The following is a 12,199-nucleotide window of genomic DNA, read 5'->3' as shown; positions in this document are numbered from 1 at the left end:
AACTTTAAATCAGCCTTTAGGCTCATAGTTTGGCACACTTCTGTTGATGTCATCAATCTGGCAACCTGCACTTACATGTTTGAACCAGTTGTGTAATACCTATTCCAACCACTGGGTGTCAGACTTGCATACTGCACCTGCCCATTCACACAGGGCATCAGCGTCAACGCTTTGCATTCACTTTGAATAGGTGGCGTCAGGCGTTGTTGAACTGGATTGTTTATCCATCGGCGCCGCTTCAGTGGCGTTGCTCGCTGCACAAGTTGGGACTTTCTCAACTTTAAGCGCCAATGAAAGCGTCAGCCAATCAGATTGCTTTATGCAAATACACCAGCTCAGACAGTGACCTATTGCTGACTAATTTCATTGGCTGATGCTGCTATGACGATCGCATCAGCCCCAACTTCAGACACGCCCTCTTTCAAGCATTGACAATGAAGCCCTATGTGAATCGGGCATAAGGGAAATGTTAAGTACAGGACATACTTTCATGGCCCTACATATGCTAGGAGTGTTAATGTGCTCTATTTAAAAAGTCCTTGAATTTGATGTCCATGAGAGAGTGGAAACCCTGTATTCTCTAACCAAATCAATAAGGAGAAAATTTTGATTTCCATAGGTGAATTTCTATGAGCGCAGCATGGATCTGATGCGGCAGAACATGGAGGTTGAGCGGAAGGACATCTCGCAGAGCTTTAAGATGGAGATCAGTGAGCTGGAAGACCTGAAGGCTCGGGCTGAGGAGCGGGCTGAACAGATGCGTCAGACAACTGAAAGGCTGGAAGCAGAGCTGAGGGGTAAGACTTCAGGAGGTGCCTGGGGTCAAGAGCAGGAACGGAGGATTCAGAGGGAACGGGCGGAACTGGAGCAGAATTATGCTCGTGAGATCAGTAACATCGTGCTGCGCCTCACTTCAGAGAAAGATCAGCTGGAGGCAGAACTCAAGCTCAAGATGGACCAGGAAGTGCTGCTTGTTAGGTAAGTGTCACAAAAATGGTATGGAGAAGGATCTAGATGACAAACAACTATCTTTAGTGATAGAAAATAAAAACGGCTTATTACTTTTCTCAAATGTGTTTCCCTAAGCACTCATAAATAAGCTTTCATTTTAATTTCAGTGAAGAGATGTATTGAAAATAAACACAGAGTGCTGGCATGCAAGACAAACTGTATATGCAGGGTTTCTGCGGGGTCTTAAAGTCTAAAATTTAAAAATCGAAATTTAAGGCCTTAAAGTTTTAAACTCTGTTCTAGGTCTTAAATATTTTTGCACAGGTCTTATTTTTGCGATGTTCATGTAACGCTACATCTAATGCTCATTTAAATTCTTTTTGGTTGTTGTTGCTTGGTTTTCGTGGTGTTGTAGTTCTTTATTTCACTAGTCCAATTGTAATTTGCGGTATTACAACTACAAAGAGGTCAACACACAATAGCCAATCAGCTTTCTGTTATAAAACTCAGTGCGCGAAGCACAAAGCTTTGAAACGTTTCGAAACGTTTCTACGGTGACACCTAGTGGTCATTTTTATGTATTGCACTGAAACAGCTTCAGCAAAAAACAGTTGAGCAAATTAAGGTATTAAACCCCACTTTGTAGGATAAACTTTCAAGTGATTTAGTGGAGCGCTTAGGGTTCCTGACTACCATCCGGGGATAATGGGTTCGAATCCAGGCTAATAAAACCATTTTGAAATGCTTTAATACCAGTTAGTAATGCTTTGTTCTTCTATCGTTTTGTTTCAACATTGAACTGACATCCGAATAAACACTGAATAAATTGGTCTTGTTTTGGTCATAAAACAGGTTTTTTCTAGATCAGACACGGTTGTGGCCAGAAGTTAACAAGAATTATTTGTATTATATATACATATCCTAAACTCAACCATCACAGTACTGTAAAAATATTAGTTATTGTTTTACAGTGTTACAAAAATGATGCTAAATTGATGGTGTGTCCGCAGCTGTATCCTATCTAGACTATACCATGAAACAGAAACATGATTATAATACAGAAAATCAAGATTTGAGTATTTGTACAAGTCGGGATTTGAACCCTAAAGTCATTTGAAGCACAGTAACAGCGTGCACACACACAGTCCACTAGGCCATATGAGTCAGACGTGTTTTCAGACCCTCGCAGTGAAATGCAGATTCACCAGGTCCTGAAACGCTTCTAAACTGATCGATGCTTTGAATCGCTTTAGTGTACAAATATTACATGATCTGTGTTCAACCAACATGCCTGCATGGAAGACATAGATTTTTCCTGTGGTATCCATGATATGAATTTAGACACAGATGTATTAGCATGTTGCTGTATCCCAGGGAGAAGGCAGAGCAGCAGATATTGCACATGAAGGAACAACACAGTGAGGCTCAGTGCAGCCTGCTGCATCAACTGCAACTGGAGCGCAGCCGCCTACAGGAGCAATGCGAGCAACATTCCAGAGAAGTTGGTGCATGGGAATCAAGGGTAAAGGAGCTAGAACAGGAGGCGCGCAGGGAGCGTCTCCTCTGCAACGAGCGCTGGAATGAAGAGCAGGCTCAGATCTGCAATAAAGTGGCTCAGGAAAGAAAGAAACTAGACGAGGAACACCAGGAGGAGATCACGAAACTAGGAGAACACATCCAGTTCCTGGAAGCTCAGGCAGAGCTTGCATCCAGGGCTGAGGAAGAGATGCTCATAATACAAAAGCAGCTAGAAGATAAGCTGGAGGAGATGTGCGTTCAGCTGGAAGACAACACAGTTTTCATGAAAGCTCAGGATGCCCTCATTCAGCGTTTGACCTCAGAACTTTATGCCAAAGACAAAGAAATTGACATTAGAAATGAGAAGGAACAAAAATTTTGCAATAAGCTCTCTCAGGTAGAACAAAAGCTTAAAACCGAACGAGAAAAGAAGCAAGAGGTTTTGAAACAAAAAGAGCAACTACAGAAAGAAACGGACAGCAGTATTCAAGATCTAAAGGAACAACTAGTAAAAGAAAAAGAGGAGCAGCAGGAGCTTCTAGACAGAATTTTACATCTGTCTAAAGAGCTAGAGGACTGGAGGACCAGATCCGAGACCTGGCAGAAGGAGATTGAAATGATGCAGGGAAGCAGTAGTCATCTGTCAACTGCATTTGGAGAACAGCAAATGCAGCTAAAAGCACAAAGCAAAGAACTTGAGGAGCTTCAAGAGAACTTGGCCAAAACGCACGAGGCTTTGAAAAGCAGAGATGATGATCTCACAAGACAAGCTTCAGAGTTGAATACTGTGGAGATTGAGCGAGATCGACTTGTAGAGGAGCTCAGCTGTCAATGTGAGGTTCTCAAACAGCTTCAAACACAGGTCGATAATCTCTCTGAGGAGTGGGATCAAATGCACACAATGGAGCAAAACCTCCAAGGCTCTCTTCGCGTGGAGGAGAGTAAGGTTGGACAGCTCCAAGCCCATCTGATCTCGGAGCAAGAAGAAAGATGTCACCTTGAACAAAAGAACTTTAATTACCAGCAACTTATAAACCAGCTTTCATCCCAGATTGTTGAAATGGAGGCTGAATCTACCAAACACAAAGAGAATGCAGGGAATCTGGCACTGGAGCTCCAAATCAAGGACAGCCAAATGCTGGAACTCAATCATCAGCTGGAAGCCAAAGGCGAGGAGATGGATTTGCTCTGGAAAGAGGTTCAGATGAAAATGAGCCTGTTTAAGAATGTCACTCAACTTTCATCTCAGGTTCAACTTTTATCCAATCAGTTGGAGGATAAAGAGCAAGAGCTCTGCTCTCTGAGAGAAGAGGCTGACAATACAACAAATCAACTGCAGCAGTCTCTGATGGACTCTCAAACAGAGCTTCAGCAGATGGAGGAGATCTTTGAAAGCGAGAAGAGCCAAATGAAAGAGCAGCTGCTGGAGATGGAGAAACTTGTCTTGGCTTTAGAAATGCACATGGACCCAACCCGTACTCACAGGTTTGTGGTTCTTCAGCTGGTAGATAACCGTCGAAACGGAACCAAAAGACTAACCATTGCTGCATTGATCCAATCGTCGTTTCTCCCGTACGGATGCCAAGAGTATTTTGTTTTCATCTAAGAATGTTTGACTAAATGTTTTGCAGAATGAGATGTTAACCATAGACCTGCGCTTTGATTTTTCAGGCCTCGTGCTGCATCCCACTAACTGAATGATAGTGTCACTGACATGCATGCAAATTCACTATTAATAAGTTAATGTAGGTATTCTGATTTGAAAATGTGTTCTTGCATCTTAATTGCATTATTAATTTATAGTTTGTGTTGTCTGCCCTAATCTTTTGCAATTGTTTTATTTTGTTTTTACTTTGTTTTAAATCTTGCTTCAAGTCATTGTTCCTGAATTTAAGTGTTGAGATGATGGTAAAAGGTACTTAGTAATTTGGTTTCCAATTCTAGGGCTCAACTTGATGAGGTCACTTCGGAAAACTGTGCACTGAAAGACAGGCTAGCTGTCCTGCAGCAGGATGTCAAGTCACTGGAGGAGGATGTTAACAACAAGAGGTAGACGAATGATCTGCGCTGACTTGTCAACTCAATCCACATTTTGTAAACGAATTTACTTTTTATATAAAAGAACAATTTTGTATCACTTTTTAGGAAGAAACTTGAGGAAATGGAAAAAGGATATATGAAGAATCGAGAAGATGAAGAGAGGCTACGGAAAGAGGTAAGACTATATGCTTGGAGAAATATTCATGATTTATATTATTATGTGTACAGTTTTACCAAGTTTTATTATTGACTACCTTTCACAATCTAATACATTTCAAGAGGTTAAAACCATCCCATCTATTCATCCATCCATACCTAAATATTACATTATGCATTTTGATTGAGTCAAACTATTGACCACTCACACTTGAAGCAATCATCACATACACTGTGGAAAGTGCCTACAAGGGATTATGGGAGTTTTGATAAACTAGACCTCAAGTCAGTTTAAAAAAGGTTTGGTCTCTTTGATCATGTTGATGGCCATGATCTTAGGGTGTACTCAAACTAGGCCAGGTCCTGGAGGGCCGGTGTCTTGCAGATTTTAGCTCCAACTTTTCTCAACACATCTGCACGGGTGTTTCTAGAAAGCCTAGTTAGAGCTTGATTAGCTGGAACAGGTGTGTCTGATTGAGGTTAGACATTTGCAGGACATCGGTCCTCCAAGACTGAGTTTGGGCACCCCTACACTAGGCTATCCGAACCGTGCCTGGGCACGTTTGACCTCCATTTTCCGGTGTTAAATGCTCCGTGCCATGCCCAGGCGTGGTTTGATTTGGTGACCCTGGCAGGGTTGGAAGTAGTCCAGAGTGCTTAAGCACGGTACGCTTGTAGTGTGAGTGCAAAGCACACAGGAGCATGAAACTGAAGACGCCACAAGTGACAAAAGATCATAAAATTATGAATATTAACAATTAATAATAATGAGTCAAGTATGAATATTTGGGTTGACTTTATTGTTAATGGTAGCTGAACTAGTATTGCATTAAATTTAATTGCTCGTCTGTTGGAGCCTACAATTTATTTGTCTATTAATTCAAGGATCAAGTAATTTCCTGGTCTGGAAGAATAATTAATCTTACTACATTAACACATTAGTACAACTTGTTTCTCTATGTTTGAGTAACATGTTCTGTGTGTAAAAACAAGCGATCTGCATTGGCTCAAGCGTTTAATAATGGTAACAAACAGCTATAGACAACATATAAATTTACAACATGGATGTACTTTAAGAGAGAGACCGAGAGATGAGAAGCGTGAAACGTGTAGTTAAATTTGAGAGGTGCGCGTCGGCCATGGCGAGGGCTATGCGACCATGTGAAGGCAGCGCCAGAGCACACGCATGCGTTTTTAAAATCTACTTGAGCTCAATCTCCCCTCTTGCCCTGCAAACGGGAGGGATCCCTGGGCTCGAGGATCCCTTGAGCTCGGGGCTGTCTCCCGGGACAGCATGCCGAACAAGCTTATAAGTTATCATCAGATAACTGTGAACTCTTTAAGCTGAATTGGATGATCCTTCTCAAATGCAAATGTCTGGGAAGAGATGATGTGTGGAACACCAAACAAACCAGCCTAACAGACCATCAGCTTGACGTGTCCTGGCACTACCATAGAATATTATTTTATGATGTAGGATATTATCGAAGATGACAGGAATTACTAAAGTGTATTAGTTCCACTATTTGACTGGTTGAAATGTTAAATGAAAACTGAATATTTTTATTTCTTGCACCTAGTGATATTGTTTTTCTTCTCCAACCTAGAATTCCAAATGTCGAGAGGAGGTGCTTGACCTCAGTGCGAGAAACCTGCAGCTTAGCAGTGAGAATGCTGAACTGAGCTCCCGACTGTGTACTGATCAGAGAGCAGTGCAGACGCTGACAGACAGGCTGGCACAGGTGTGTCAAGAGAGAGATGCAGCAGCTGTGTCCTCCAAACAGCTGCAGGAAAACCTACAGCAGCAGGAGAACCACGGACTGAGGCTCCAGGAACAGTGGAGGAAAGAGAAGGAGCTCTTAGAGAGGGAACTTCAAACTGCCAAGGAGGCGGTAAGATATAACTTTTTAGGATATACAAGAAGAACCGAGTTGTCAGTAATAATTAGAACTGCTTTTATTTCTCAGCTCCAGCATTTAACCGTTGTTGAATCTGCACTAACAAGTCAGACTCTGAAAAACAAATCACTAGAGCAAGACAAGGAGAGTTTGCTAAAGGAAACAGCAGAAAACGACCAGAAGGTAAGATCCTGAGTTTTTTTTCCTTCCTCTTAGCTTTTCTGCCATGAGGCATGTTTGATCTAAATCTTACTGTGTGTTTTGTGCAGCTCAAGAAGCTTCAGGAGTCTCTTCGCAACTCAGAAACCCAGATAGAGCAGCTCAACGCCCAGATACTGACTATGTGGCAAGAAAAGGATGTTCAGGTTCAGGAAGCTGCCGCGCATATAAAGATGCTGCAACAGTCTCAGGACAAGGTGAAGAAAGATCTTTATATACACCTGTACACTAGGGCTGTGTAATATAGGCAACAGAAACGATCAAGTTTTTGACATGCACATAAATAATACTGCGGGTTTCGATTTTAAAGTTTAAAAATGATTAAAAATGAGCTTCCATGCAGTGTGTTACACAGTTCTAAGTGAATGAAAACATCCAGCTGGGGTTTAAATCTGAAAGTGCACTGGTTTGATACGATCAATTCTTTAACGAAAGAGTTGAATAAATGAATAGAGTTTGGTTTAATCTTTTGCTTGAACGTGTCAATGTCGATATGGTACATCACCAAATATGTAGTTCCAGATCCGGTAAAACGTGAACGTGCCTTTCCCTTCAGACACTAGCATTGCGTGGGGGATCACGGGACTGATCATGACATGAAGATGACGATCACTGACAGATGGGGATTTCACTGCGGTGAATAAAGGGTTAAAGTTCATTTTCACAACAATACCACAGTATAGCCAACCTAGTACTGCTTGTTCTTGTAGTTTTTCTGATATTTGATACAATAAACTACGCTGCAACGTGGGATTCGTCAGCCGTTTGTTATTTAAGCAAGAAGCAGCAGAGACTATTATGTATGGCACTTTGTTCGGTAACTGTTACTGAACTGTTATTCATATGGACCAGCTGCTTCTTCCTCTGGATCATAACATGCGAGTGTAATTAATATGGTTGCCTTGTTCTGTTGTAGTGCAAAATATGTGTTTAATTGTGGTATAAGTTGTAATGTGCTTGTACTGTATCTCTCAGGTTAAATCTGTATGGGACTGTTCACATATTGAGCCCAAAATGCAACGCTTCTTCCTTTACCGATTTAAATGCGTTTTTATGCGGTGCTCCTGCTGTTCGTGCTATGGCCACCATCAGATGTTTCTCATGTTGACCTCAGGCGGTCAATTTTCAAAGTAGTTCAACTTTTGCCATTGTGTGGATTAATACTGAGTATATGTCATGGTAATAATTGGTGTTAGGGTTAAGAATAACTGCATTGCTTTATTGAATTTCTGCATTGAGCTCTCATTGTGTGCTACTTTATAGCTGCGGTGGTCTCTCGCTGAATCCAGTCAACCAATCGCAACAGACTGGGTCATCGTTCCTTTTAGCGCAGATTAGCTTCTAGCTAAGGAGGGGTTTGGAAACAAATGAATTGCTGAACAAATAATAATATGAGTCGTTGTGATACTCAGGTAAAAATAAATGCATATTATATAAGACAATGAAAGTGTTTTTGTACCTTGCAATGCAAGGGGGTCTCCTGGTCCCCCCAAACCAAAATATGACCTTTTATAATGCAAAATAGCGGCACTTTAATCACAATTTTGAGGTTTTTAGTGTGAACATGAAACCTATTTCCAAAGGAATACAGTTCGATCTTAATCAAAGAACTGTCATCATGTCTCTAAAACAGACACAAGGCAAAAAAAATTCAAATCACCTAGTAAAGATGTAATTGTCTTTAAAACAGACCTATGGCAAAACAAATAGACTACTGTGGATGTCTGCACAAAGCACTGATGTTCTGTTTGACCACATGTCAAATGTAGTGTGTACTTGTTTGTGTCCAAATTTTGTTTTTGTTTGCCATTCATTATAGATCATATACTTCTTATTGACGCTGCCGTGAAATAGGCCGTTCATGTTGCGTTATTTGTGTGCACAAGTTAGTTATTTCCAATGGAGTCACTTGGCGTGCGTGCATATTTGAAGTGACGTGTGCGTATTCCATGCACACCCAGTTTAAAACATCTCTACTTTCAGAATGTTGCAAGTAACCGTTATTCACGCAACAAGAACTGAGCGATCGGCTTCATACTTCGTATGGAACGTACACATTTTCTCAGATTAATTCAGACAAACACAGAACCCCCAAACACCCAGTGCTTTTTCATTTTCTCTATAAATAAAACTTTTACCGGACCTGCAGCAATGTTTTATAAGATTGCCATCCTCTGAGAAAACTGCTGATGGTCGACGAGACACAACAAAGGAGCGTGAACACAAAGGCTGCGTCCGAAACCGCATACTTCCATACTATATAGAACGCTAAAATCAGTATGCGATCCGAGTAGTATGTCCGAATTCATAGAATTCAAAAATCAGTATGCGAGAAGTACCCGGATGACTTACTACTACCGGCGAGATTCTGAAGTGCGCATCCCATGCACGCTGGGCTATCCCATAATGCCCCGTGAGAGAATTTATGAATGGAAGTGAGGCGACGCAACTGACGCAGGTAGGTCACGTGACCATGACAAAATGGCGGATGTAGTAAGTCCGAATTCCATTCATACTTTTCACATTCATACTGTATAGAACGTACTTTTCTAACGGCCGAGTAGTACGTTTAAATTCAAATGCAGTACCTACTGAGTAGTAGGCGGTTTCGGATGCAGCCAAAGCGTGTTGAATGCTGAGGGAAGCAACGCACCTTGTGCTTTCCAGGCACTTTTAGATGCGATTTGTGACTGACGGGTCTTCTAAATTAACTGATCCTGTGATGGATAAAGTCTGGATACACTTTATTTTGACGGTCCGTTTGTTGAATTTAGTTACATTGCATCTACATGCCAACTAATTCTCATTACATTATAAGTAGACTGTTATGTTGGGGTTAGGGTTATTGTAAGTTGACATGTACATGCAAAGTTTCTTATAGTCAGTTAAATGTCTGTTAAAGGAGCAGTATCAACAGATATTAAGCAGACAGTCTACTAATAATCAAATGGACCATCAAAATAGTGTTACCCAAAGTCCTCCTGTGCTGAACTCATTATGCAGACTATTTGTCATAAGGCTCAGTCTCCTGTTCTCGCGCTCTGTTTAGGCGTGCTGCGTTATGATTGGTTTAAATTCCGTACTGTAAGGTGATTTTAGGAATCGTGCATGTACAAATCTTTCAAATTTCAATAATCGCACAGCCCTACTGTACACTTCACGGCTCATCAACAGCAATAAAACCGACTTAATTTACTGTTGTTAAACACAAGGTCCAAGAGCTCGAAGAGAGAATAAGTCAGCTGCGTAAAGAAAAGGAGCAGGTACAACACACCTACAGGCTTCAGGAGGAGACGGCAGTCAGTGTTCTGCAGAATGAGTGCAAGAGCCTGCGAGTACAGAACAAGGAGCTTCAAAACAAGGTATGTTAGAAAATGTCATTACAATGCCAGGCCTAAACCAATGTAAAATCAATAAAACATTCGCAGTCATGCATATGGAAAGAAACAGCCACTACCCCAGTCTTAAGCATTACATGTTGCTTGAGACATTGTAATGTGCCATATTATATTTGTAGGTGGCTCAGCTGCAGACACAGGAGCTTGAACTTCAGAGACTGACACACGAGTGTCTCACTTTGAGAAATAAACAAGCAGAGTTGGAGACTGCTAAACAAGAAGCAAATCGACAGGTTGGAAGATCAATTTGAAGCCTCTCCCTGCTTGAGAATCCCTTATGAATGTTTATCATCTTGCCTTCTGCATTTTCAGGCAATGAGGGCAGAGAGCACTCGATCAATGGTCCAGGCTCAGCATACACGTGAGATACAGGAACTAAAGGAACAGATGGGGTCTGGTACCCAGGAACATGTGTCTCACCTGCAGACTCAACTGGCTGAGCAGCAGCGCAGGACGCAGGATTTTGAGGATCTGCTTCGCTCTCAGGCCAAGCAGGCCAGTGTTCAGATGGGCCTTCAGCAGGTACAAAACCTCAAAATCACATTGAACATCTTGAGAATAGTGATGGATGATTTTGAAACGACGCTTAAGGATGACTCAACTTTTATGGGTTCATGCACTTCAAATTGGCAAGGTCACATGGGTAGGTGATCAGCCAAAATGCTAACGTTAGAATATAGCTTTGAAAATGCATGTTTCTCTCCTGTCTTCTAAAGTCACACCTCCTGAAGTCATGAACTCGCACTGAATCGATGACCATAGACGACCTTAGGGGCCGATCACACTGAACGTGCTTTTTTTTTTTTTTTTCTCGAGGCGTCTAATTTTTAATGGTTTACTAACTGCAGCGAGCGTTTTGCGCACTGCTAATGCGCCCTGTGTGCCTTGCGTTTTTGTCTTTGCGCACCGTGCGCTCGCAGTTGAAGAGTCAACTCATATAGTGGAAAAAGCATATGTCACTCGCCTCTTTTTCATTCTCCAATCAAAGGAAAGCAGAGGCGGGGTTTCCATTGAGGTGCCTGCAGTGTTTGTGTTGTCAAGACAACAAAGTAGACTTTTGAGGATGAAGGAACCACTAGTGGTTGCTGTTTTGAGTTATCCGGAGCTGTATGACTCAAATCTTGAATATTAAAATTTATATTAGTATCATCAGCAACACTCGCGCACATTAACCAGCTGATTTAGTCGTTGCCTAGCAATATAAAGCGCACAGTGCTGCTTTTTTTTTTCTCTTGTTACCAAAAAAAGGCAGTGAGGTGCACCACACGATTTTGGAACCTAAAGACTCGTTCGGTGTGATCGCCCCTTATACAGTATAACACTAGATCATATCATTCACCAGTCAGACAACTCTATACAGACTTTCACTTTGGCCAGACGATTTTTAATTAGACAATGTTAAGTCTTATGCCTAGAATATAAAAATTAATTTAGATCATTTACATTAATCTTTACTATCAGAATGTGAAGAGACTTTTAACCAGCACAACAAACAATGTTTCTGAAGACAATCACCTACTGCACTTTTAACTATTTAATCTGGTACAGTCAGCATCCACTGTGGTCCTAATAACAGAACTCTTGGAATATATTGCAAATGCATTAATCATTGCCAGGGCCTGACAGAATCTGCAGACATTGTTTGTTGTTCTGCTGAGAATTTTGTTAAAAATCTGCAGATTTATACAGAATGATTTTAGGAGTATCATAACTAAAAGCTTATATTAAATAAAAAAAAAAAAAACTTTTTAACTTATGTTTACAATGTTTATCAAATAAGTGGATCTAATTGGATTTGCGAAGCAAGTCTCTTGTATATCTACTAAAGGACCGAAAATATGACTTCACAAACTGTATTGTAAATAAATCAAATGAACACTTTCATATTAGTCAATACTATTACTAAAATTCAAAAAGTTAATAAATCTAAATTTGCGCACATTTAAATAAATGGACTCAGTGATGGGATGAAGATCTGCGGAATTCTAAGCACACAGATTTCATGTGGGCCTAGTCATA

At 41.0% G+C, this 12,199-nt stretch overlaps 1 protein-coding gene across 13 annotated transcripts in view; it reads left to right on the top strand.

Moving 5' to 3' along the window:
- ninl (ninein-like) overlaps positions 1–12,199 on the top strand; it is a 64,141-nt gene that overhangs the window by 43,734 nt on the left and 8,208 nt on the right. For 8 of the 13 annotated variants that reach the window (XR_015505227.1, XR_015505226.1, XR_015505225.1 and 5 more), the window contains 9 exon segments: positions 620–978; positions 4,414–4,518; positions 4,615–4,684; positions 6,273–6,557; positions 6,633–6,746; positions 6,833–6,979; positions 9,995–10,144; positions 10,300–10,413; positions 10,493–10,702. Coding sequence is in view for 8 of the 13 variants with exons in the window: in NM_001281798.3 (NP_001268727.3) it covers positions 620–978; positions 4,414–4,518; positions 4,615–4,684; positions 6,273–6,557; positions 6,633–6,746; positions 6,833–6,979; positions 9,995–10,144; positions 10,300–10,413; positions 10,493–10,702 (1,554 nt within the window). In the remaining 5 variants the exon portion in view is untranslated. 13 annotated transcript variants of the gene reach the window in all.

The sequence above is a fragment of the Danio rerio genome, chromosome 13 (genome assembly GCF_052040795.2).
Source record: "Danio rerio strain M-AB ecotype USA chromosome 13, GRCz13ab, whole genome shotgun sequence".
Lineage (NCBI taxonomy): Eukaryota > Metazoa > Chordata > Actinopteri > Cypriniformes > Danionidae > Danio > Danio rerio.
Note: the sequence above shows the minus strand (reverse complement) of the source record. Positions and strands in the feature narration are given on the sequence as shown.